This window comes from Gobio gobio, assembly GCF_949357685.1.
Source record: "Gobio gobio genome assembly, chromosome: 23".
Classification (NCBI taxonomy): domain Eukaryota; kingdom Metazoa; phylum Chordata; class Actinopteri; order Cypriniformes; family Gobionidae; genus Gobio; species Gobio gobio.
Window position 1 is genome coordinate 41842210 of NC_137119.1, and position 26657 is coordinate 41868866.

The 26657-nt window shown below is 40.0% G+C and overlaps 1 protein-coding gene across 1 annotated transcript; it reads right to left on the reverse strand.

Annotated features, from left to right (window-relative positions):
* Positions 1-4460: 4460 nt before the first annotated feature.
* On the reverse strand, positions 4461-26612 carry LOC307119547 (uncharacterized protein). Its single transcript, XM_079805889.1, has 3 exons — positions 26409-26612; positions 26198-26264; positions 4461-7316 (listed from the first exon to the last, which is right to left on the reverse strand). The coding sequence occupies exons 2-3, from the start codon at positions 26215-26217 to the stop codon at positions 5732-5734; spliced, it is 1605 nt and encodes a 534-aa protein (XP_079662015.1). The 5' UTR covers positions 26218-26264; positions 26409-26612; the 3' UTR covers positions 4461-5731.
* Between the last annotated feature and the right edge of the window lie 45 nt (positions 26613-26657).

Sequence of the window (26657 nt, forward strand, 5' to 3'; positions counted from 1 at the left end):
TAATAACACCCCCGCCGCCTCAACATAAAAATCACAACTGTTTTTGCCAACACTTACTTTATTGGAAGTGCACAACAGTAACATCAAAAATACCTCCTGACATTTTAAGTTGAACTTAAAAACTATTTCCTGGAGGAAAAAAAGAATAAAAATAAAATAAAGATAGTCTTATAAAAAATAAAATAAAGACAGTCTTTCTTTACCTGACATGTCCAAACTTACCATTTATAATGTACATTGTTTATATATGTAACTATTACATTCTTTTTAACATGTTTTATGAATATTGGACCTGTTGTTCACAGCATTAGAGCAACAAGGAGTGGTTTTACAAAACAAAACAAGTGTATAACACCACATGTAGGCTGATATCATGTCTACTTTTGTTACTTATCACATGCTATGAGTGAAACAGTGGAGTGGGGCGAGTAAACCAGTGGTTGTACCTCATTAAAAGAAGCTTCTCAAACCTCTTGTCAGAAAGTCTATTTCTTCTAGGCGTGAGTACCAAACCTGAAAAGCCGCTCCACAGGAGCACTTGATGGAGTTGGAGTATTATATTTCAAGAAAATGTTCTTTATGTCTGAAAACTGATGCAGAATCTGAAGGTCATAGGCTGACCTCAGGTAGTCCATGACTTCATTTTCTGCAGAGTAGGTCTCCTCTGGCTCTGCCTCAAAAGTAAAAAAGTCCATCTCACCTCGGCTGGCAGATGTGGTGGCCACACTGGCAGAGCTCTGTGCTGCAGGAGCAGTTGTGCGGCGGCATTCTGCTGTCAGAAGCTCTTTTACTCGCTCCCTCCTACTTGCAACTCTCAGCCATCGGAGTTTGAATTGTGGACAAATGACAGCTGCAAGAAGGGCATCTTTGTCGTCCAGCACACCAGCAAAACGAGTTTGAACAGCCTGAAAAATATAATTGATATGTTTATGCCTACAAGGCCAACTATTTATTATGTCATTGAATTACTTGCAAACCATGCCTAATATGGGATTAATATTATGCATTTAATTTTGTTTTAAGTTACTTATTGACATTTGTATTTGTTTTAATCTTCTTTTGCAATGATAATGAATATTCTGTTCCATCCATGTTCATGAATAATGTGATGCAAGAAATTTTAACTAGCTTAAAAGATGGAACATACCTGCACTATGGCATCTGGAAGGCCTGCAGTCATCCTGGAGAGGGTGTCTTTTTACAGCCAGGGTCTTCTGCGTCAGAACTTCAAGTGTGGGTAGTAAGGTCCCATAAGGACAGTCGCCTTGTAAAATGTCCAGTGCTGTAGTCAGAGGCTTCATGGCTGTGCAGTACTCATGCAGGAACTGGTACTCTTGGTCTTTGAAGCACTTAACTCTCAGATTGGTGCTCAGAGTATTCAGCTCACTCATGGGGATTTCTGCAATTTTCTGTACAGCATCAAAAAAAGAATTCCACCTTGTGGATGTTGGTACCAGGAGCTTTCTTTTGCTGACTTCCTCCACTGTTTCTGATGCAAGGGTAGATCTACTTGATTTGGTCCAAAGAGCTGCACATTTTGCTGTGCTGCTCCTATACACAGCCTTGCTCTCTGCATTGGAAGTTAAATATTTCTGCACATCATTTGTGCAAATGAGGTTGATGGTATGTGAAGCACACCTGTGGTGCGGGGGAAGAGACAGCTGGCCATCACTTTCATCCTCAGCTGAGAGGATTTCTGACAGATCTAAAAAAGTAACATCATCATCATCATCTGTGGGGGTGGACTCTCCCTCCTCCGTATCATCATCGGACTCTGTGACGGGCTGATAAACTTTAAATGCCTTAACAAAGTTGGATCCATTATCAGTCACTGTTGCAACTACTTTGTTGAGTAGTCCATATGAAGAGTGAATATTTTCGATTTCTGCACCAATAACATCATGCGTGTGTCTACCGCGAGTTCTCCTACATGCCAATGCAGCCTTGTTGCGCTCTAATGTGGATCTACTGATCCAGTGGAGCGTTACTCCCATATAACTTCTGTTGTTAGCGGTCCAAATATCCGCGGTAGTTGACACAAAGTCGACCTCATTCAGCGCGGCCTTCAGATTTCTCTCCATCACTGCATACTCCTTCTCCATGTAAGAAGAAAAGGCTGTTCTGTGAGGCAGCTTGGCATTAACAGTAGTAGGGATCTTGTTTATAATGGCACGAAACGAGGGCGAGTCAACGGTGTTTAATGGCAGCATTTCCTCTACAACATACTGCCCGACCAACTTTTCAACTCTTCCCCACTTACTGGTTTTGCACTGAAGTCCAGCTTTTGTTGTTTGGGTGGTGGCGGCGGTGGGGGACCTCTTGCTTTCCGCTTCGCACCTGGTGGGACTTGCTCTGTAAGTTTGACTGTGCAGTGCTGCGACTCCAAGTGTTTCTTCAAATTTGACGTAGTGTTTTTGTAGCTAGATAGCACTTTGTCGCCACCAGCACAGAGTGTACAACAAACTTTAATATTGCCATCATTAGCTGACACAAACTCAAAATAGTGACTGTATTTCCAGCTAGAAAACGCGCATCTCTCTCCTCCCTCCAGTCTCGCTGCGTGTGTATTACACGTGACGTCACGTGAACTGTCCTCATGCTGAAAACGTGACTTGTTGCATACGTGACTTCTTTTCCCGAGACGCAAGAAGAAAGCAAAAATATATATTTTTACTAAGGAAAATGATACAAAATAGTAACGCACAGTGACTTGGAAAAGTTACTTTAATCTGATTACTGGTTTGGAAATAGTAACGCGTTAGATTACTCGTTACTGGAAAAAGTGGTCACATTAGAGTAACGTGTTACTAAGTAACGCGTTACCGGCATCACTGGCCGTGAGACGGCACACGGCGCACTGAACACTCAAGAGCTTATGAAACAGGCAGGATTAACAATGCACCAATGTGGTCATGCTCTCATGAGAAAACATGAACCACCCACGAACACAGTCTCAACATGCTTGCGATGCGACAGAGGAGTGGGGGCCCACGGAGATGTACTAGGCAGGGAAGCCTCACTGTAATCCTCAGGTCACCCAGGCTTATCAGCCAAAGTAGCCCCTTTCTGGTGCACCAGAAAATAAACTAGATCTGGGTATAAGCGAAGGGACTCAACCCCGTTTGAGGTTTCATAGTCTCGACCGCGCATCTAGAGCGCCGAGCGACACGCTGGGTTGCCGTGACAACCCGCGCTGTCATCCGGCAGCTAGACGGCACACGGCTCGCTGAACACTCAAACCCTCACGAGGAAGGTGAGACGAACAGCGCGTCAACGTGATCCCGTTCCCCTTAGAGAACACGGATCACCCACAAACACAATCTCAACATGTTTATGCGAGAGGGATTGTGGCCGTCAACAAGGACAGGAAACAAACACATCCAGAAACGCACGGGTGGAATGACGTTTTGTAAAAGACTCAGTGTCACACTCGCGCTGCTCTTTTAGAAGAAAAGCTCTTTAAATGTGCTGAAGCACCCAGGAACGACCGCGGCAAAACACAGGAGAGTAGTGCAGCCTGTGTATGCACTCACCATTGGGAACGCCCTCACCGAACCAACAGATCAAACAGTGCTGTGAAAATAGTTTATCACTGTATCAGTGAGCTCGTGGCCGCCACTGATTGCACCTTCTCTCCCAGCACTAAGCCTATTCTCTCATTCTCTCGCTTTCTCTCTCTGCTGAAGCAGGAACAGTCTCCTTCATCGACACCGTGTTTGGCTCCGAAGTGAATGACAATGGTGCGCTGAATCCGCGTCCTGTTTATACCCGCAATGCGGGGTGGAGCGCGAGATGCAAATCTCCCATGCCAATGGCCATTGGCCCATTCTCTATATCTCGATGCTTCTATACAAAATCTTTGAGCAAGTGTGCATTGAATTAGTGCGAACAAAAGTGGAGCTAGTGTGCGAGTGAGCCATTTTATCAGAGCAATATTGTCAACGTCACCGAGTTTTTGCATTAAATTATTATTATTATTATTATTTTCTAATGGCATCAATAAAGCTTACCTGCAATTAAGTGTTGGGTCTTCTATTCGCAGACCCTTATTCTGAAGGGGAATATCTGCCTTCAGAAGATGACGGTGATTCTGAAAGTGAAAGTACAGCCCTATACCAAGCACAAACGGTGAATCCTTTGCCCAATGTAGATGGTCCTTTGCCCAATGTCAGTGGTGGGAACAGTGTTTCCCGGGGTCGGAGTGTTCATCGCAAAGTTAGCAAGCGTGTTAGTGTTGTGGGAACAAGGCGTGTGCTGTGCACACTTGGCGAGCTCGAGGCAGATCTGGCACGGTGTAACATGGGGCAGAGGGGCCCGTATTATGCATAGTCTACTTGTGTTTGTGTGTCATATGAATAATATACATGTGCCCCGTACATGGAATCAGGGTGCCTACTGTATGTAGTAAATGGAAAATCTCTACAGCAAAAGGCCAACCGCTACATGCATTCAGTTTGTTTCTACCATTTATTAGTAATGATTTACACAGTTTGTTTACTATTTACCTGAGCATTCAGTATTGTGCAATACAGCATACAGAAGGTGAGGGACATTTTGGGGGATAAGAAGTGCTGCATTTTATCATTTAAACGTGACTTTTCATGAAAATTCTATAATCCAAGATGGCCACCACCATATGACGTCATAATATGCAAATTATGGGAAAATGCAATCCCTACATAAACTTTGGGTCATCTTTAATATTTCTCTAATTTACAGAAAGTCTCTATCTTTTATCACTTTTAAGATATAGCCTTTTGAAATTAAGATGTCAAAATCGAACGTTTTAGGAAAAAACCTCTGGCATACAGCATACATATACAACATACAGGGCATGATTTAATGGCTCATAAATACATGTTAATAGATAATATGATAATAGTGTGTTTAAATTAGATTGCAAAACATTTGAAATGGCATTGCAACATTTGCATAATATGTTTTGGAAAATAAAATAAAAATATTATTCTGTTCTTAGATGTTTTATTTTTTTCAGATAGGGCTCTTCCACAGTTCTGCAAAAGGGTGCAAACAACTGATAAGGTCTTATAGCAGCATGATTTACTGAGATATCAAAACTATTCAAAATTTGATTTGATATGAAAAGATATGCTTAAGCTTGTGCTCAGAGAATTTGTGACTGATTTTATCAAAGGTACTTGGCCTGAAAAGTGTATGATCCTCTGCATTACAGCATGCATAAACCAGTTCACCAGAAGGCAGGGTTTAAGTACAACTTTATTAAACATAGAAAAGTCCAATGGACAATCCAAAATGTAATTTTAACCAAACCAAAAAACTCAAAAGGCAATAATCTACTTAAAACACACTGACTTCCTCCATAATCAGAATCCTCAAATAATCAATAAGACCAGTGAGGAAAAAATACATGCATGACTGATAACTGAATGAATGATGAGCACAACAAATACAGCACCCCCACCCCCAAAGCATCCACAGCATCCAAAGAAGACCTTCACTATTCAAGAAGCAAATGTGACCTTATAACATTACAGAAAACTAAATATTAATATATACAGTATTGATATGTAAATGTATTGTATTGTCTGTGCACAAATATTCTCTAGAAAGCACACAATTTCATTCAAACTCACAAATTATGTTTGAACAGCTTTGATCAATTAATACAGTGATAATATAGCATTATATCACATCATTATATCATTTTCAGAGTGCTCTTTTCTGATTTTTTCTTTAACTAGCTGAGAGATTATAACATTCTTTCATGTATCCCAGCACTTTGTTTTTTTTCTTCTCCCGCTGTCTTCTTGATGTTTTCCAGTGTTTCTGCTTTTTCAGGCTCATTTATTTCCTTCAGCTTCTCAATCAGAAAATCAATGTGCTGAAGTACGATCAGTGAATCAGTGTTGAGTGCGATCATCTCCAGAGTTTCCGCACAGTGAAAAGCATCAAACACCAGCTTTACTTTCTCTGTCTCTGGTTCTTGCAGTTCTTCTTCCAGCTTCTGGACAAGAGACTGACCATCTCTAATCTTCATCATATTGTCATCATATTTACTCTTTAAATCTTCATATGTCCTCTTTTCCTTCTTTGTCTTTGTTTCATATATTTTTGCTTCTTTGACGTGTTTGCTGTAGTGGCATTTATTAGTGCACACTGTACAGTGCTCATCTTTCATCACACTGCACCATGAGAGATCTCTGACCCACCAGCATCCTGGATAATGACAGTTCTCCTCACAGATGGTGCAGCACATCGCCTCTTTGGCTACAGCAGGATCAATATCAACCTTCTCTTTATATTTCACTTCAACTTCAGACTCAAAGTTCTTCTTTTCTTCAACAAGTTTCTTGTGTTGCTTCAGATCTTCTTGAGTTTGTTTTAGCTGATTCTGCTTTAGTTCCATCTTTTGAACATATGATTTTATTTTGGAGATATTTGCCTCAAACTGCTTCCTTTTCTTTAAAACATCTTGAGTCATCTTCAAGGTTTTTGGTTTTATTTTGTCAAGAAATTTGAAAAATCCTGTAATTTCTCTAGAACTAAGATTCCATGAATGCTCTTGGACCATCTGGTATTCTGGACGAAATGTCTCTCCTTGGCAGTTGTCAAACAGGAAATACACTGGCTGATTCTTGTCATCCACTGCACTCTTGACTTTAGCCTCTTTTACAGCCGTCAGAGCATTTGTAGGGATTTCTCCACGTGAGTATGTGAAGAGCAAGACAATGTTTTCATCAATATTACTTCCAAATAAAGACTGAACTGCATCAAATATGTATATTTGTCTGTCAGAGAGTCGATTTTGGGTTGCTTTGATCACCAGACACACTGCATCTAGTTTATGGACCCAGTCATCACATTTGCTTAAACCAAGCAAATTCACAGCGATCTCTTTATCGTTCTCAACTCCATGTGTGTCTCCATATCCTGGTGTGTCGATGATTGTTAGATGGATTGGACTCTCTTGCAGATAAAACCCATAAACATTGACACTGGAGGTCTGACTCTGAACTGATGTTCGGTCACTCTGGTCATCTGTGATCTCAAACCAAACCTTGTCTTCTCTCTTTACTCCTAACATGTAGTTGATCATTGCATTGATCAGGGTTGTTTTTCCTGTTCCTGTTTCTCCCACCATCAGAATGGTTTTGTGGGGTTTGTTTTCATCTCTCTCACCAAAGGTCATTTTTTTATATGGCTTAGATTGATCATGAGACTCTGTCCTCAGTGTCAGATGGTATCGGGTTGGAGTCCCCTCTTCAATTACACTACTTTGATTGATGATTGCATCAAATCTGTGTAATTCTGGTTCTAAACTGGCCATATTTTTCCTGTAATGTAAAGAAGAAAACACAAAAACAGACATTTAAAAATGCAAAAAAAGAAACAGTTGGCTACTAGTTATTTTTTTCTAATACTGAGGTTCTGAACTCTGGAAGTTCAGTCAATTCAGAGTATGTTCATGGTGAACACACAACATATTCTCAACAGAGCACCGAATCAACGAGTCACCATAGAAAGAGACACTAAAAAGCACACCATACTTTTGTTTAGTTAGTTACATTCTTAGTGCATATTGCCACCTAATGGGTGGTGTGCAATAATTTTTTTATCTTATTAAATATACACTGATCAGGAATAACATTGTGAATAACACAGATTTTTTGATTGTTTACTTTGCTGGATATACAACCCCAAATCAGAAAAAGTTGGGACAGTATGGAAAACGCAAAAAAAAAAAAAAAAGAAGTGATTTCTAAATTTACTTTGACTTGTATTTCATTGCAGACAATATGAACACAAAATATTTCATGTTTTGTCTGGTCAACTTCATGTAATTTGTAAATATGCATCCTTTCCTGTCATTCAGACCTGCAACACATTTCAAAAAAAGTTGGGACAGGAGCAATTTAGGGCTAGTAATAAGGTAAAATGGTTAAATAATTATGTGATTTGAAACAGGTGATGTCAACAGGTGATTGTAATTACGATTTGGTACAAAAGCAGCATCCAAGAAAGGTCTAATCCTTTAGGAGCAAAGATGGGCCGAGGATCGCCAGTTTGCCAACAAATACGTGAGAAAATTATTGAAATGTTTAAAAACAATGTTCCTCAAAGAAAGATAGGAAGAGATTTGGATATTTCACATTAAACAGTGCATAACATAATGAAAAGATTCAAGGAATCTGGAGGAATTTCAGTGCGTAAAGGACAAGGGCGCAAGCCTAAGCTGAACAACCGTGATCTCCGATCCCTCAGGCGGCACTGCATCAAGAATCGTCATTCATCTATAAGCGATATCACCACATGGGCTCAGGACTACTTTGGCTAACCTTTGTCAAGTACCACAATACGTAGTTACATCCACAAATGCCAGTTAAAACTGCACTGTGGCAAAAGGAAGCCCTATGTTAACAGTGTCCAGAAGCGCCGTCGACTTCTCTGGGCTCGGAGGCATCTGGGATGGACCATCACACAGTGGAAACGTGTACTGTGGTCAGATGAATCAGTATTTCAGGTATTTTTTGGGAGGAATGGACGCCGTGTGCTCCGGACCAAAGAAGAAAAGGATCATCCAGACTGTTACCAGCAACAAGTCCAAAAGCCAGGGTCTGTCATGGTATGGGCTTGTGTCAGTGCCCTTGGCAAAGGTAACTTGCACTTCTGTGAAGGCACCATTAATGCTGAAAAGTACATAGAGGTTTTGGAGCATAATATGCTGCCTTCAAGAAGACTTATTTTCCAGGGACGTCCATGCATATTTCAACAAGACAATGCAAAACCACATTCTGCACACATTACAAAGTCCTGGCTGCGGAGGAAGAGGTCCCTAATATATATATATATATATATATATATATATATATATATATATATATATATATATATTAAGGGTGTAGTGATATATCGTATATCGCGATTATATTGTTGATGTAAAATATGACTCGCGATAGTTACTTTTATCCAAGACTCTGTATAAAAGTACTCACTGTATTTAAATCACCCAAAAAAATGTATTCTGTCATCTACTCACCCTCATGTCGTTATAACCTATGAGATTTTTGTTTTTCTTTCAAATACAACTGAAGATATTTTTTATGAGAGATTTCTGTCTCTCCAATTAAAGTCAATTCCCCTAAAACTTAAAAATGTTCAAAAAAATAATAACAATTGTATATATAAAAAAAAATATATATATATATACTGTTTATATATATATATATATATATATATATATATATATATATATATATATATATATATATATATATATATATATATATATGTATATATATATTTATTCTTATGTAAGTACATTAATCTGCGCAGGTGCCTTGTCTGTGTAAAAGAGATTCAACAAATGCATTGTAACGTGTATACTGCATTAGAAAAACGTTAAAGCTTACAGAGTTTACAGTAGCTACTAGCTACTACATTAAATTACTATATAATGTATAATAATGCAATGGGGCAATATTTGTGGGTCCTGAAAATGCCAAATGTCTAATTTTACCAGTAAAAAGGGCTTACATTATTTATAGGCATAGTAGGCCTGTAATTCTGTATTTTCAGGTTCAGAATCATGAATATTTTTATTCTGGTGTCACCATTGTTTTACTGCATTACCTGTACTCTCTTAGGTTTCATGGTTCAATTTCATGTTAAAATGTTATTGTTCAGTGACACACCTTTATTAAGTTGTATGTACAACAAAATTATTGAATTTTATTTGATATTTAATTTATTTTTTAATTTTGTTCAAAATATCATGATACGTATCATATTTGAACATATTGTTTAATAAACACTTATGGCACTTTTTCATGGAAAACATTTCCACTTTTCATTTGTCTAAGTTTTCATTTGTCTTTTATATATATATATATATATATATATATATATATATATATCATACCGTGGACTAGGACTGCACGATATATCATTTTAGCATCGATAACGTGATGTGCGATAGTCACATTTGAGGATGTGCGATGTCAAGTATAGGGATTATAGTTGATCCATGATCCATATGGACCAGCTGCACCCTGCATGTGATTTGCGGATTAATTCCATCATAGAGTGAAAGTTTATCATTTGCATCAATGCATGAGTTTTAATTCAAGTCAGGCATCAAGTGCAAGGGGACTCACGCGTTATCTTAGCACACACACACACACAGACAACACGTGAACAAATTCACTGTGCATACAGAAAAAAGCGCACAGGCATTTCAACTTAATTTTCTTTTAAGCTTAAATGGACACGTGCACGCAAAATGAAGTCAAAATGCCCATCTCGACAAGTATCCTCGTAAAACAGTCAGTTATGTGGAGCAAACAATTGGAAACCGAAACGGATGCTTGTAATTTATATTAGGTTTGTGTGGTCATCCTAAAGGGACAGCAGCCTTATGTACCAGCAGCTGAATTACTTTTGGAGCTTTAACAATGATAAAACGTATTCATTAATTAAAGGGGTGGTAAAACACGATTTCACTTTTCTAACTTTAGCTAGTGTGTAATGTTGCTGTTTGAGCATAAACAACATCTGCAAAGTCACAACGTTCAAAGTTTAAAGCAAAGGGAGATATTTGCTTTTAAAGAAATCAATTTCTTAGGGCTACAGCAAACGGCCGGTAGGGACTACTAGACATTCCTCCAGGGTTGCTGACTTCACCAGCCCCAATATTTACATAAACCCTCCTCCGAGAATAAGGGGGGCAAGGCCATTTTTTATTGCTGTGACGTTAGGGATCAATGGTTATCTCGCTCACTGTGCTGCACATTTTACGGAGGAAAGCTTCCACAATCTTCACGAGTTCAATGCAGGATTCCCACAACGGCCAAGATGGAGCAGTTACAACTTTAAAAACAGAAGCTGTTTACGGGCCACAACCTGTAAGTGTGATTTATTTTTTGTCTATGTGTTTTCCTGTAATAGTTTGTATTGTTAATTGTACGTTGTAGCAAGGAAGTAAACAGATGACAACGGCGTTTGGCTCTGCAAACCAGTTTGTTAAATGCTTATTCATACTTAACGTTATCCGACAAACATCTAACGTTACAAACTTTTTTAAATCTCAACAGCGAACTTGGAATTAGTGTAAATTATTCTTTGATTAGAGCTTTTATGTATTGTTTATCTACATGCTTGTTTATCTACAGGCATGCTAAACATGGTTCTGTGTTTGATTTGGCTACTAGTAAAGCCAATGTTTAGTGTTCGTTTTGGGTTAATAGTTCTTGCGACAGATATTTGGCTATAATCGTTCTAAAAATACAAAAGTAACTGTGCCATTCAGTAGCGATCACTATAGATTTGCAGTCTTTACTCAAAAAAATCCCTTTGAGGACTGTAGTAGGCTATACAACAACAACAAAAAACAAACCATTCTGAAACGTCATTTAACAGCTGTTCTTGAACAGGTTCTGCTCGATCATCTTCACAAAAATGTTCTGGGTCTGATTCGGGCTCAGATTGGTATGGTTTTATTGACGCCATTGTTTCTAATACTACCAAAGCACAGTCTACCGGTAAAGGTAAGGGGCGTGACATTTCCGACAAACGTGCACTAGGTGGTTAGCGAATCACAACATACTGGGCCAGCTAACCAATCTGAGCCCATTGCGTATTTTTGAGGGACCGGCTTCATAGAACCCGGAAACCATCAGACCGTTTTACAGGGATGAACAGAGCAGTGTAGAATAAAGATAAAATATATGAAAAATAATGCATTTTTTTAAAAACGAAGCATGAACACATGTTACAGTGCACCCCACAAACACAATCAAGTCTTCGAAAGAATGTGTTTTCCCACCCCTTTAATTATATTAGTTATATTTCATTTATACAGCGAAGACTGTTATTTTACATTTGATTATTCAATTTCTGTACCTGAATACAGTTAGATTTACCTGAAAAACACAAAGCACTGATTATTTCAATATCTTTCTTCTATTGTATTTATCTATGCTTGTAATTTGTTTATTATTCTCTGTGCAGATTCACCCCCCTACAAAATCAGCCCTATTTATATAGCGCAATATATTTTAGAGAAAAACAAAATATCCTAATGTAAGTTTTTTTTCAATATCGGAACGACACTTTTGGGAATGCCCTCAGCGTTGCGTGTCTGAAGCATGAATGAAACTAAGACCGATCTTGATTGGTGCTACGTCATGACGTAGTATGTGATGGTATACCCGGAAGTATAAAGGGACGCCGGTTCACAACAGCGCTAGCTTTTTCCGCTCTTCAGCAGCGCTCTGTTGTGTATTTGTGTGTTCTGAGAGTTTTCTAGTTCAGTAAAGTAACGAGTGAAAGAGAAACAAAAGATGACGAGTCAACAGTTCAAGCAGTGTGTGCACCCCTGCCCTCGTTACATCACGGGTGGGGACACACACTCTATGTGTGTGAACTGTTTTGGAGCGCAGCACGCTCGGTTAGCTCTCGAGGGAGCTAGCTGTGAGCACTGTGAAGCACTCCCCATCAGAGTGCTACGCTCCCGCCTGGCCGTGTTTTACGGTGAAGCACTGTGAAGCACTCCCCAAGTGTTTGACGAGTTCAGGTCCCGCGGCCGTTGAGGCGGCGCGGCGGCTTAGATCACAACAGTGCTAGCTTTTTTTTCACTATGAAGCAGTCGCTCCCAGGCATGGAGAGGCGTGGCAAGGAGACGCAGTGTCTCGTTCCCTTCTCAGGGAAAAAGGGTTATAGTCATAACCCGAGACGTTCCCATTCGAGGAAACTCGCACTGCGTCGGAACAACACTTTTGGGAACGAAATGCCCACTATGCCACCACGAAGCATGCCTGCCCTAGTGTGAACCTGGAACCCAGATGCAGACTATAAAACCTGATAAATGTGTGTTGGGTAGCCCAGCCGGCTGCCTCACAAATCTCCTGAAGCGGGACCCCCATATGAAGGGCCCGAGAAGAGGCCATGCCCCTGGTGGAATGCGCCCTCAAGGCCAAAGGTAAAGGCAAGCTGCGCACTTGATAGGCCAAGGCAATCGCCTGAACGATCCAATTACTGACCGTTTGCTTGGACGTGGGCAGTCCTTTCTTAGGAGACCCGAAGCACACTAACAGATGGTACGATCTTCTCCACTGCGAAGACTTCCGCAGATAAATTTGCAGAGCTCTGACCGGGCAGAGCAAATTAAGTGTCCCCTCGTCCGCCGACACATGAGTTGGAGGATGAAACGCCTGCAGGACCGTAGGCCGTGCTACATTAGATGGCACCTTGGGCACATAGCCCGGCCTCGGATGAAGGATGGCCTTAACTCCGCCAGGGGCAAACTCCAGGCAAGTTGGCGTAATTGCCAAGGCCTGAAGGTCCCCCACTTTCCTCAGAAAAGTGATAGCAAGGAGCAGCGCCACCTTTAGCGACAGAACTCGATCTGTCGCAGACTCGAGTGGTTCGAAGGGGGCCGAAGCCAATCCCTCGAGAACCACCGCCAGATCCCAAGTTGGAACTCTGGAACGAGTCGCAGGCCTCATCCTCCAAGTCCTCAGGTGTGGGTCCCTCGCCTTCATCCAAATCTTTTAACCCCTAGGAATCTGAGCTGTTTTGGGGACCTTTAGAAGTTTTGACATGCTCTGACATTTGTGTTTTTTTCAGTTGCTTATAAACACATTAATGGCAAAAGTGTAATTACACTGTATTCAGCACAAACTGGGCTACCATAATATGTGAGCAACTTGTATGTACATGCTTGTATTTTTGAGAGAAAAATGTTTATGCACGGATTTTGAAAAAAAAAAAAAAAAAATGTTTTAAAATGAAAGCCTCAAAACACACAATAGATATCGGTTCCCAAGACTTTTGACTCCTGTCTGTATTTTCATAGAGTTTTTTCTTTATACTGATGTGATAATCATTGAGCCTACTCATTCACATAAAACAATACACTGATTTAAAATGTGTAAGACAGTTTCTCTTCACAAAGCCAATATGCGAGGATGCGTGATATCTAATGAATAATGATGAGATAGCACCTGAGATAACAAAGGACTCGCATTAATGAGCTGCATAATGAATGAGCTGCAGGTAGGCCTATGTGACAGAGAGCAACAGAGCAAAGGAAATATATATTTTTTGTAGTTTATTTGATTTGGAACGTAATCAACAAAGGCCTATTATACAACCCCAAATCAGAAAAAGTTGGGACAGTATGGAAAACGCAAATAAATAAAAAAAGAAGTGATTTCTAAATTTACTTTGACTTGTATTTCATTGCAGACAATATGAACACAAAATATTTCATGTTTTGTCTGGTCAACTTCATGTCATTTGTAAATATGCATCCTTTCCTGTCATTCAGACCTGCAACGCATTTCAAAAAAAGTTGGGACAGGAGTAATTTAGGGCTAGTAATGAGGTAAAATGGTTAAATAATGATGTGATTTGAAACAGGTGATGTCAACAGGTGATTATAATTATGATTTGGTACAAAAGCAGCATCCAAGAAAGGTCTAATCCTTTAGGAGCAAAGATGGGCCGAGGATCGCCAGTTTGCCAACAAATACGTGAGGAAATTAGTCAAGTCAAGTCAACTTTATTTATATAGCGCTTTTAACAATGTAGATTGTTTCAAAGCAGCTTTACAGTGTTAAACAGGAAAATAATGCAGCATAATTTTATTCAGCTGTATAGCCATTCTGGAAAAAACGCTGATGTCATCAGTTCATTTCAATTATCATACAGTGACAGTGTGGGCTTTAGATCAATAATTCGATCAGTAATTTAGTTTAAATGGTTAATTTAGTTTATTAATTAGATTTATTTCAATGTTTAGTTGAAAAATTGAGTGTCCCCAACTGAGCACGCCAAGCCAGAGGTAACAGTGGCAAGGAAACCAAAACCCCATTATTGAAATGTTTAAAAACAATGTTCCTCAAAGAAAGATAGGAAGAGATTTGGATATTTCACATTCAACAGTGCATAACATAATGAAAAGATTCAAGGAATCTGGAGGAATTTCAGTGCGTAAAGGACAAGGGCGCAAGCCTAAGCTGAACAACCGTGATCTCCGATCCCTCAGGCGGCACTGCATCAAGAATCGTCATTCATCTATAAGCGATATCACCACATGGGCTCAGGACTACTTTGGCAAACCTTTGTCAAGTACCACAATACGTAGTTACATCCACAAGTGCCAGTTAAAACTGTACTGTGCCAAAAGGAAGCCCTATGTTAACAGTGTCCAGAAGCACCGTCGACTTCTCTGGGCTCGGAGGCATCTGGGATGGACCATCACACAGTGGAAACGTCTACTGTGGTCAGATGAATCAGTATTTGAGGTATTTTTTGGGAGGAATGGACGCCGTGTGCTCCGGACCAAAGAAGAAAAGGATCATCCAGACTGTTACCAGCAACAAGTCCAAAAGCCAGGGTCTGTCATGGTATGGGGTTGTGTCAGTGCCCTTGGCAAAGGTAACTTGCACTTCTGTGAAGGCACCATTAATGCTGAAAAGTACATAGAGATTTTGGAGCATAATATGCTGCTATCAAGAAGACATCTTTTCCAGGGACGTCCATGCATATTTCAACAAGACAATGCAAAACCACATTCTGCACACATTACAAAGTCCTGGCTGTGGAGGAAGAGGGTACAGGTACTTGCAGTCCCGACCTGTCTCCAATAGAGAATGTGTGGCGCATTTTGAAGCGCAAAATGCGACAACGAAGACCCCGTACTGTTGCCCACCTTAAGACTTGTTTGCAGGAAGAATGGGACAAAATTACACCTGAAACACTTCATCACTTGTTGTCTTCAGTCCCTAAACGTCTTTTAAGTGTTGTGAAAAGGAATGGCAACATTACAAAGTGGTAAATGCTTTACTGTCCCAACTTTTTTTGAAATGTGTTGCAGGTCTGAATGACAGGAAAGGATGCATATTTACAAATGACATGAAGTTGACCAGACAAAACATGAAATATTTTGTGTTCATATTGTCTGCAATGAAATACAAGTCAAAGTAAATTTAGAAATCACTTTTTTTTTTTTTTTTTTTGCGTTTTCCATACTGTCCCAACTTTTTCTGATTTGGGGTTGTATTTTAAATGATCAGAATATTTGACTACACTGCAAAAAATGCTCTTCTTATTTGGTATTTTTTCTTGTTTCCAGTCCAAACTTTTAAATTCTTAAATCAAGATTAATTTACTAGATTAGTAAACATTTCTGGGGGGGAAATCAAAATTAAGTGAGTTTTTGCTTAGTTAGTTAGTTAGTAAACTTTATTGTCCCCAAGGGGAAATTCTGCTTAGGTACAGTGCAAAGTTACTTCATAAAGGTAGACCAGATAACTTAAAACAATCTATATTCTCTGCCACAACAATTTATGATTTATTAAACTATAATTTATGATTTATTACACCAATTGTTGAGATGAGAGCAGCTGACACTCGTATTACTATCTTTAGAAGGTACCAACGCAGTTTTCATATTCATAACTCCTGACACATATTAATACGGTCACTATATGTCTTTGAGAATAAAACAGAGGTCAAAAATGGAAGCTTGAGTCTTAGATCTTTTAAATGATGTATAGTTTGTCAAGGTAATTACTTACATCTGACAGTAATTTTGAGCTAACTTAAACAAAGAAAGCTTCAGTGTGCCTCGTTGCATGATGTGTTTGTTTGAGCTGATGTGTGTGTGGGCGTCGACTCAGTATTTGAATCTCAATAGAGCGCGCGCTTAGTGGGCGTGGTCACATTAGTCTATAATGAGCCGCTCAGGAATGACTAACATCGATCTGCTTTCAAACGGATTACATAAAAACAGAATATTTGTTTTTGATTTGGTTTACAGTGTTTAAAACCTGACATTTCAGCGTTTCTTTAGACATATGGCTCATGTTTGTGAGAAAGGTTTTCAATAAGCTAGAGGTCATTTTCTGAAGACTATCTGAATGAACGTCTTTGACAGAGAGGCTGCAGATCGCGCATCATGTTTGATTTCTTTATTTTGCAAAAAGCACAACAATTGTTTTTTATTGTGACTGTACTAAAGAAAAATAGAAACTTAACAGATTATAATGATGTATAACACTTGCCTGAATGATAAAAAACGACAGAGTTATTTGAGTCTCTTTGGCACTGATAAGAAAAAAAGCAAGCCAATCACGCCGGCATGATTGCCGACTCGAGAGGGTTAACAGGTCGGCCTGGTATGCCTGCAATAAAACCATGGTATGCAGACATGCACCAGCCCGACCTGCCGCCATATATGCCCTGCCCACCATCGCCGATGTATCTCTACATGGCTTGGTGGGCAGCACCGGGGTTTTCAGGGAGGACGCCGCATCAGGAGAAAGATAACCGGCCAAAGCCTCCTCCACCCGCAGCATCCTCCCATAGCCATTCTCTCCCGCCCCCATAATATTACTATGATGGGGAGTGCTTCACAGTGCTTCACCGTCTTGGGGAGCACTTGGGGAGTGCTTCACAGTGCTTCACCGTCAAACACGGCCAGGCGGGAGCGCAGCACTCTGATGGGGAGTGCTTCACAGTGCTCACATCTAGCTCCCTCGAGAGCTAACCGAGCGTGCTGCGCTCCAAAACAGTTCACACACATAGAGTGTGTGTCCCCACCCGTGATGTAACGAGGGCAGGGGTGCACACACTGCTTGAACTGTTGACTCGTCATCTTTTGTTTCTCTTTCACTCATTACTTTACTGAACTAGAAAACTCTCAGAACACACACATACACAACAGAGCGCTGCTGAAGAGCGGAAAAAGCTAGCGCTGTTGTGAACCAGCGTCCCTTTATACTTCCGGGTATACCATCACATACTACGTCATGACGTAGCACCAATCAAGATCGGTCTTAGTTTCATTCATGCTTCAGACACGCAACGCTGAGGGCATTCCCAAAAGTGTCGTTCCGACGCAGTGCGAGTTCCCTCGAAAGGGAACTTAAAGTATTTGTTAAATATTTGTTGTAATTACATATATTTATGAAGGGCAGTATCACTGATACTAATACTGGTATGATGTCCATGACAATTATTTTTTTAAAACATTAATGATAGACATTCAACATTACAGTATAATTAACACAGTATAATTGAAAGCTATATCAAATTCAACATTTATAAACTTTTAAAAAATTTAAGTGAACTTAAAACAATCTTCATATAAACCCATTATAATAAATATCATATTTACCTGTGACCTTCATATCTGTCTAACAGATTGAATAAAGTTATAAAACAGTGTGCACTGTAAAAATAATCAATTAAATACAGATTAATCCTTATTAAAACTACAATTCTCTCTGTTACCTTTGTTCTGTGATTAACGTTAATGACAGACATCATTAGTGACTGCTGTGACTTTAAGATCTGACGTGCTGTCACGCGCATCTCATTCTCTCACAACTCTTTAAGTTAACTCTTTGACGTTATTTAACTCATATTTAACTCCTATAACTCAATTCTCTTTCTGTGTGTGTGTGTGTGTGTGTGTGTGTGTGTGTGTGTGTGTGTGTGTGTGTGTGTGTGTGTGTGTGTGTGTGTGTGTGTGTGTGTGTGTGTGTGTGTGTGTGTGTGCGCTTGTGCATGTGTGTGTGCGCGCTTTCTCTTTTGTCTTATTTTAACAGATATACAATCACACCCACTCTGAAGTAACCCTGAAACATAACCTGCTCCAGAGCATATTATATTCATAGCATAAGTTCAGCATAATTCAGAGCGAAATCAGAATGGATTTCGGGGTACTACTCTCAAATGGGGCATTCTGACACTGCATGAAAAGTGGGATTTTCGTCAGTATGTGGCACTGTAGATTGCCGTGAAACTTCAGGTTTACGACTGTGCACGGCAATTTGCAGGCAACACCGAAAACTGCCGTAAATTGACGTAAATTGACGTAAATTGACGTGGGCCTTGCTTGGCAGTTGTTTTTTAAGTAGATTCAACTTGTCCGGGCTAACAGAGTAGATTAATTACTCTGTATGTCATTAGCAATAACCAATGTTATGTAAAAAAAAAATACACACAAAATAAAAAGTTACGGTGTTATGCCTATATGTAATTGAAGCACATTTGCCACACCCATTAACTTAAATAAAGTGAAAATAAATATAATAGGTTTTTCTGGAGCTCCTTGGTGGTCTGAAACCTCAATGAGGTTGAAGAATATAGGGATAAATTAAGCCCCTCTGTGGACTGATTTCCTGACTCTTGTGATTCTCTATCTCTCTCTCACACACACACACACACACACACACACACACACACACACACGCACACACAGCCAAAATACATCAACATTTTTTTATTTTATTCAACTCTTAACATTCTTTGTTTCATTTTCTTGTTAATTTAATACATTTCTTGACGATACTTGACAATACTTCACGTGCGAGGTCATGGCCATGATGGTACAAAACTTGAAGACTAGCTTTAAACAGACGTGTTTTGGGCCATGTCCACACAAAGCCAGAACTTTCCCTATCCAATCTTTTTTTTTTCCTCGTTTCAAGAAATATCAGCGTACACATGAGAGCATGAAAACGGCTCAAAACGATGTAGTATACATGCCAGGCCAGTATGTGGCACTGTAATTCTGCCACAGATATACACTAAAAACGGAGAAGAAGAGTTGTGGCTAGAAGGGGTGCGGCAACAGTCGGAGGTGAGGTAAAATCTCACAATAAAATAACAATAAATAAATTTGCTACTTACCAGATGTGTTTTATTAACACATACACCTATACGAACCCTAAACATACCCTTATAATAATGCAAATACAGTAATTAAACAACGCAGTATTGATGTGCGCATGCCCAGTGCCCGTAGTTGTATCCCTTCAAGTCTTCCCTGCGCAGGACGTGGTGTGATGACACCATCGTTTCACAAAATATACGGATTGGCCGTATACACGAAACCGCAAGGGTGTCGTTTTCAGATTTATCCACTTTAGGTGAAGTGATCCACTTCAAAAAATAGCGGTTTCAGTCTCCCAAAACGCCGGATTCGTGTGGACGAAACGCCAATACGATAAAAAATGTATACGTATACAGTGATACGTGTCTCCGTGTGGACGGACCCTTGGACTCTTTTTTTTTTTTTATACATTTCCTGTGTGTTTGCTGCTTTGCTTTTTCGTGATCAACAATGACAGGACGCCGTTTCGCCTTCAGCTCCCCTTCAACTCCTCTGCATGGACACGGCTAACTTTTTCGACTAATTTTCAGCTGTCTTCGTATTCACAACTCTGAGGCAAACTGCAGTCACTATGAACCAGAGCATGGGTAATGTAACGTTACGATTTAAAGAATATGCTTTTATTCAGCTGAATAAGGAAATGGATGCGTTAATAGATCCGAGCTTAAAACTGCACATTTTGTTTACACAGACTATCCTCGCCTCATAACGAAGCCGTGAGCTCTTATCAGCTTGGAGCGATTTCCGCAAGTCCAGATTTAACCGCTGATCACGACGACATTGTGTGTAAGTATAACTTCTAATGTTTTTCTCATTCCTTGTTTAATTTTACCGTGACTGTTTTTATGAATACCAGTCTCATGTAATTGTTTTCCAGCTGCCTGTAAGACGTATTATGAATCGACACGCCGGAGCTTCAGATACAAACAACCTGAACTTACATCGCAGGCGGATCAAGAAGAAAAAGGGTAAGATTTATTATATTAGATCCGTTTTTTGTCAATGTGAGTATTTTTCAGGTTGCTTATTGTCTTTATGGATTGTATTACAGTTGCTGGAAGCGAGAGTGTGCTGGATGAGGTGGACATTTGGAAGTGCGCGACCATTGAACTCATGTCTGACGAGGAAGACGGCATTGTTGACGGGGTGTCTGGATGGATTGTGCGGCCACCGCCCTCTCGCAGCCTGGAGCTCGCCGAACTTTACATTACATTACGAGACATTACTGCTGCACTGTACATAGTTGTGTGTTTAACAATAAAGCTCTTTCTTTGAATAAACAGCTGTGTGTTTATAAATGAAGCTCTTTCTTTGAATAAACGGCACGGTCCATATAATTTTCCCATATATTCATTGATGGTATGAATACTTCATAGCACAATAAAATTAATATAAAACATAAATTATTACAACATAAATTATATATTTATTATATATTTATTATTATTATTATTGGGGTTTACATTTATAATGAGCCAGGGGGACCAATAATGATTGGTTTTCAGTGATCTGCCAACCAATCACGAGGGATTTTTCTTGTTTAAAAGTAGTGGCCTCAGCCAATACTGAGTGAGTAAATTCAAGTCAGGCCGTTGACTCTCTGGTTTCGCTGCTATTCATATGCAAATTAGAGGCGTCGCACCTCCGCGCTGTCTCTCAGCGGGGGGCTCTCCACCTACGTCATGGTTCGTTTACGACAATTTGTGCACAGACGAACGCGACGTTCGCTGCCTCTAAATTGTCGAAAACTGCCGAAAATTAGGGAGATTTCCGGGAGTCTACAGGCGTTTACAGGGTCGAAAATCCCACTTTTCATGCAGTGTGAAGTGCTTGGAGCATCAGAGCAAGATCCCAAGAGGGTACGGAGGGAGGACGATGAGGATTTAACCATCTCGCCCCCCCAAGGAACCTGACGACCAGGTCGTGCTTCCCAACCTACTTACCTCCTATGGGGTCATGATACGCAGGTATTGCAGTAGCATACTTTAAGGGTGGAGGGAGACAGCCTTCACTCCAACCCATGCTGCAGGAAGGAAAGCACAGATCTGTTCGAACATCTTCGGGAGTCTTCTTGGCGAGAAGAACACCACTCGATGAACAGGTTCCACGTCAAGGCATAAGCGTGTCTCATAGACAGTGCTCGTGCCGAAGTGATAACTACCTCTTGGGGTAAGTCACCTAGAACCTCCGCATCCCGTCCAGGGACCAGACATGGAATTTCCAGAGGTCTGGATGCGGGTGCCACAGGATGCCCGGTCTCTGAGAAAGAAGATTCTTCCTCAGAGGAATCTGCCAGGGAGGGGCTGTCACAAGGAGCATCAGTTCTGGTAATCAGGTCCGGTTGGGCCAGTAAGGCTAAGGCTTCCTCGTCCTCCCTGACTTTGCACAGAGACTGAGCAAGTGGGCTCACTGGGGGAAACACATATTTGCGCAGGCCCGGGGGCCAGCTGTGCGTCAGAGCATCTGTGCCGAGTGTTCCCTCGGTCAGCGAATAAAACAACTGACAGTGGGACATTTCTGGAGAGGCAAACAGGTCAACCTGAGCCTCTCCAAACTGTCTCCAGATCAACCGGACCGCCTGGAGGTGGAGTCGCCACTCTCTCTGGGCCGGGAGCACAGCTCATGAGAGCTCGTCGGCCACACGGTTGAGCACACAGGGACATGAATGGGCCGAAGCGACCTCAAAGGAGGAGATAGCGGGCGAGTTGCGACATGTGACGGGAGCGACATGTGAGGGGATCACCTTGTCGGTTGATGTACGCAACGGTCACAGAATTGTCCGTATAGATCAATATGTCTTTAATCCTGTGTTTATATGAACTATAAAAGTGTACTGTACATCCGTGGTCGGGGCCATACTCCGAGATTATTTTTTTATGCTGAAACTTTGCAAGTAAACCAAAACATTGAATGGGGCAATTTTTCTACCTTTTTTAAATAAGTCTCAGTGTGATTATTTCTTAACTATTATATGAAACAGGGCTGGATTTCCCGAAACCTTCTTAACACTACGTCGTTCTTAAGTTATACCTTAAGGTGTATCTTATCATTAATACGTGTTTCCCGAAACAATCTTAGTTAAGAATACCTTCAGTAAGACATTCGTTTGTAAGGTTGGTCTGGAGCACTCTTAGCTATACCTTATCACTATTGACAGTTCATTCCGATAGTGGCCACCACTGTTTCTTTACATCTCAGTCTTTACGAATATGATTCTGCTAATTGAAGTGTTTTCATGCAAATAATACTATTGTCATTACACTGATGGCTTTTCGCTTTTTAATTAGTCTATATTATCCAAAGGTATATCAGCTGGCAAACCATTATGGAGTCTATTTAAAGGGAATGATTGTAGAGGGGAGTTTGGTCAAACTATGGCAGCGATACAGCAAATAGTTGTAAATCAAAGACGGCGCCGTCCGCGGAGCCATTTCTATGTGCACTATTTCATCTGTGAAAACTTTAGTCCCCTGGCTACCATATCAAAAGCTGCAATTCAAAATTAATTTCACCTGCCATGGCAGCGAATTCAGCAGCTTTTAGATCTTGTTGGTCCCACTTTGTCAAGACAAACCTGACGGAGCTTGGCCCCGATATTCAGCTGTTGGCGCTTTTCTCTTTCTTTCTTTTTTCTCCGCTGTAGCTGTTGATTATCTTTCGCGTGTTGCGCCTTTATTGAGTAGGTCATCCAATAACAGAAATGAGTGATTTACCAATAATGTGATTTGGGCAATCAACTCTGCTTGTGGAGTAAATGAAGACTATGGCAAAATATATTATGATAATATAAATGGCATACTGCCAGTATAGTGGGTTGATACGTTTGGGCATGAGAGGTTGCGGGTTCGCACAATCATTTCAAATTTATTTACAATATCCACTGTTGGATTTAGTTTGCAATTTGGATTATATTTATACGATCTCACGAGTCCTGATAAATGCAATTTCAACTTTTTCTGAAGTGCTTCTATTATAAAGAACACCGCTTTCTCACATAATGCTGTTAAACAGCCCCTGCATAGAGTGAATCATTGATTTTTGAGTCATTGATAAACTAATTCAGCACCGCCGCCATGGACAGCGTCTGTTAACGTTGCACTTAAGAAGGTATACCTTAAGCAACCTCCTAAGGTTTAGTTCGGGGAACACGCTTAGAAATGGTATACCTTTAGTTAAGTTATACCTTTAGAGTCTTCGTAGCGCAATAAGAGACGACGTTATCGGGAAATGCAGCCCTGGATATTATAACCTATCAGGCTTCATAGAGGACTGAACCTTGATTGAGCTTGGTACGGACGTCCCTAGATACCAGTGGGCAGCACTCTCAAACTTGATGGTAAGGACAGATCCTATGATTTGCTCTGGTTTTAGAAATGTGTACTGGAATATTTAGTCATATTAGAGACGGAAAAAACATAACAGTATGCATGGTTTTGCATACGCCAGATCTAGCTTTTGTGCGTACGCACACTTTTAGGATGAAATTTTAGGATGAAATGAAAGTTTTATACATGAGGCCCCGTCCCACCCAGATAACATTCTGTAAACTTTACTAGAAGAACGTTTGTTCATAACCTTGAGAGAACCTTGACAGAACATTACCCAAAGATATGAGAATGTTCCCTGTAAGCTGGGCATATACACTGAAACAAAGGGCATGCCTTTTTTGTTGTGTCCCACTTACCAGCAGCCATATCACCCTGTAGCCCAAGACTGGTTTCCCACTGAAGCTAAGCAGGGTTGAGCCTGGTTAGTACCTGGATGGGAGACCAACTGGGAAAAACTAGGTAGCTGCTGGTAGAGGTGTTAGTGAGGCCAGCAGAGGGCGCTCACCCTGTGGTCTGTGTGGGTCCTAACACCCCAGTATAGTGATGGGGACACTATACTGTCAATAAGCACCGTCATTCAGATGAGATGTTAAACTGAGGTCCCGAGTCTCTGTGGTCATTAAAAATCCCACGATGCCCATCGATAAAGAGTAGGGGTGTAACCCCGGCATCCTGGCCAAATTTGCCCATTGTCCCCTGTCCATCATGGCCTCCTAATCATCCCTATATATATATACTGATTGGCTTCATCACTCTCTGTCTCCTCTCCACCAATCAGCTGGTGTGTGGTGGGCGTTCTGGTGCAATATGGCTGCCGTCGCATCATCCAGGTGGATGCTGCACATTGGTGGTGGTTGAGGAGATCCCCCCCTTCTATGTAAAAGCGCTTTGAGTGCCTAGAAAAGCGCTATATAAATGTAACAAATTAATTAATTAATTATTGTAAAGCTTTTTAAAATATCTTCATAATTTTGCTATATAAAATGTGTCCATACTTGTGTTTATGTCTAAAGAAAGTTTGTTTTTAATGTTGATTATACATTTAATTTTAAGCATATCAGCTGTTCTTGTATCCCTAAAAACACTGTAATAGAGACAAAAGTATAGTCACAATATTTTTTTATTTGGAGTGTATTCACACCAAGTGCAAATAGCGTGCCTTGTTGGCAAGTGCTATTCGCACTAGCTCCGCCTAACAATGCCTGGTTGGGCCAAACAAGATTTTAAAAACTGATTGTATTCCAATGTCTTCAATGGTCCAATCAGTAAAGCATATGGTTAATGGTTCTCAATTTTGACACGATTGACATGGGTTTCGAATCCGCCTTTTGCAGAGTTTTTTCTTATCTCTTTTCTTATCACAACCAGAAATGCATTTACTTTCAATAAAAATTAAGAAAATGTTCTAAATGTGGAAATAAAGTGCCTAACGAAATGTTTAACAATAATAAAAGCATTTATTGGGTAGGGTTAGGGGTTGGTGTAGGGAGGGCTTTTATTGTTAGGGCGGCATCCATTTAATCATTTTAATAAATATAATAATTTACACTATGTTATTATTGCATCCTGTTAATGTACAACAATACTGAGGTGCAAATAGTATGTATCTGTCAAAGTATATAAAGTATAAATTACATCTAATTACTATTTACACATATTGCAAAGAACTGCTACTTTTATATGGTGTAAATATAATATATCAACTTAGTATGCTATTTCACTTAGTAAATAGCATCTACCGTTATTTGCACTTAGTGTAAATATCATCTATCGCTAAGAAAAAGTTATTTTCACTGAGTGTAAATAGCATCTATTGCTGTCTCTTTTTATTTGCAATTAGCTGCTGCCTAATTTATTCCACAAAATGATGAAAAGTTACTATAGACGTATTCCAAATTACTTGTGGCTTCAGAAGACATGAAATGCAGAGTAAAAATATCTCTCTAGCAGTCATATCTCTTTCAAAAGAAAAATACAACATTTCATGTCAAAATCAGTCATGACAAAGCCAATGACATTTGACATCAAAGCTGTTATAATATATACAGTTATTTTAACATTTTAGTAAATGGGGACAATGATTCAATTTTAGTCTGTTGCTCTTACAAAGACTTGGAAAGCAGCAGTCATTGAGAATAATTGGATTTACTTTTATCTGCCTTAAAATCTGCACACATAAAATTACAGTAAGTAATATTCTTACTTTTCATTAGAATTGGTCATGACTTGTTCCAGGATCGAAGTGCTTCAAGTTCCCAAGCAAATTATTGCTAAAGAAAGAAAATCAGAAAATGTTTGTATTACAATAAACGTGATTACAATAAACAATATACAGTATAACTCGGAATTTGAAATACTATTAAATAGCATCACAACACTGAGATTCTACAGAAGAGAAATACAGATTGACTTACAATATTGTTCAAGTGCTTCTTTGTCTAACTCACTTCAGGTGCTTGCAGACAGGAAGAAACAGTCGAATTTATACATTGGCCAACACCCATTTTTTGAAGGTTGCGTGATTTGAAGGAAAGCATCAAATCACCATGTTTCAAACCATGTTTAAAACTTAAATCTATTTTTTTCCCACCATATTATTTGATGCTTTCTTGCAAATCACGCGACCTTCAAAAATGGGTGTTGGCCAATGTATAAATTCGACT

What these genes read in the sequence shown, in the direction of transcription:
- LOC307119547 (XM_079805889.1), bottom strand. Translation starts at nt 26,217, where the DNA reads ATGACCAATTCTAATGAAAA. An exon ending in ATGACCAATTCTAATGAAAA is followed by an intron (nt 7,317 to 26,197) that starts GTAAGAATATTA and finishes TTTACATTACAG; the next exon opens with GAAAAATATGGCCAGTTTAG.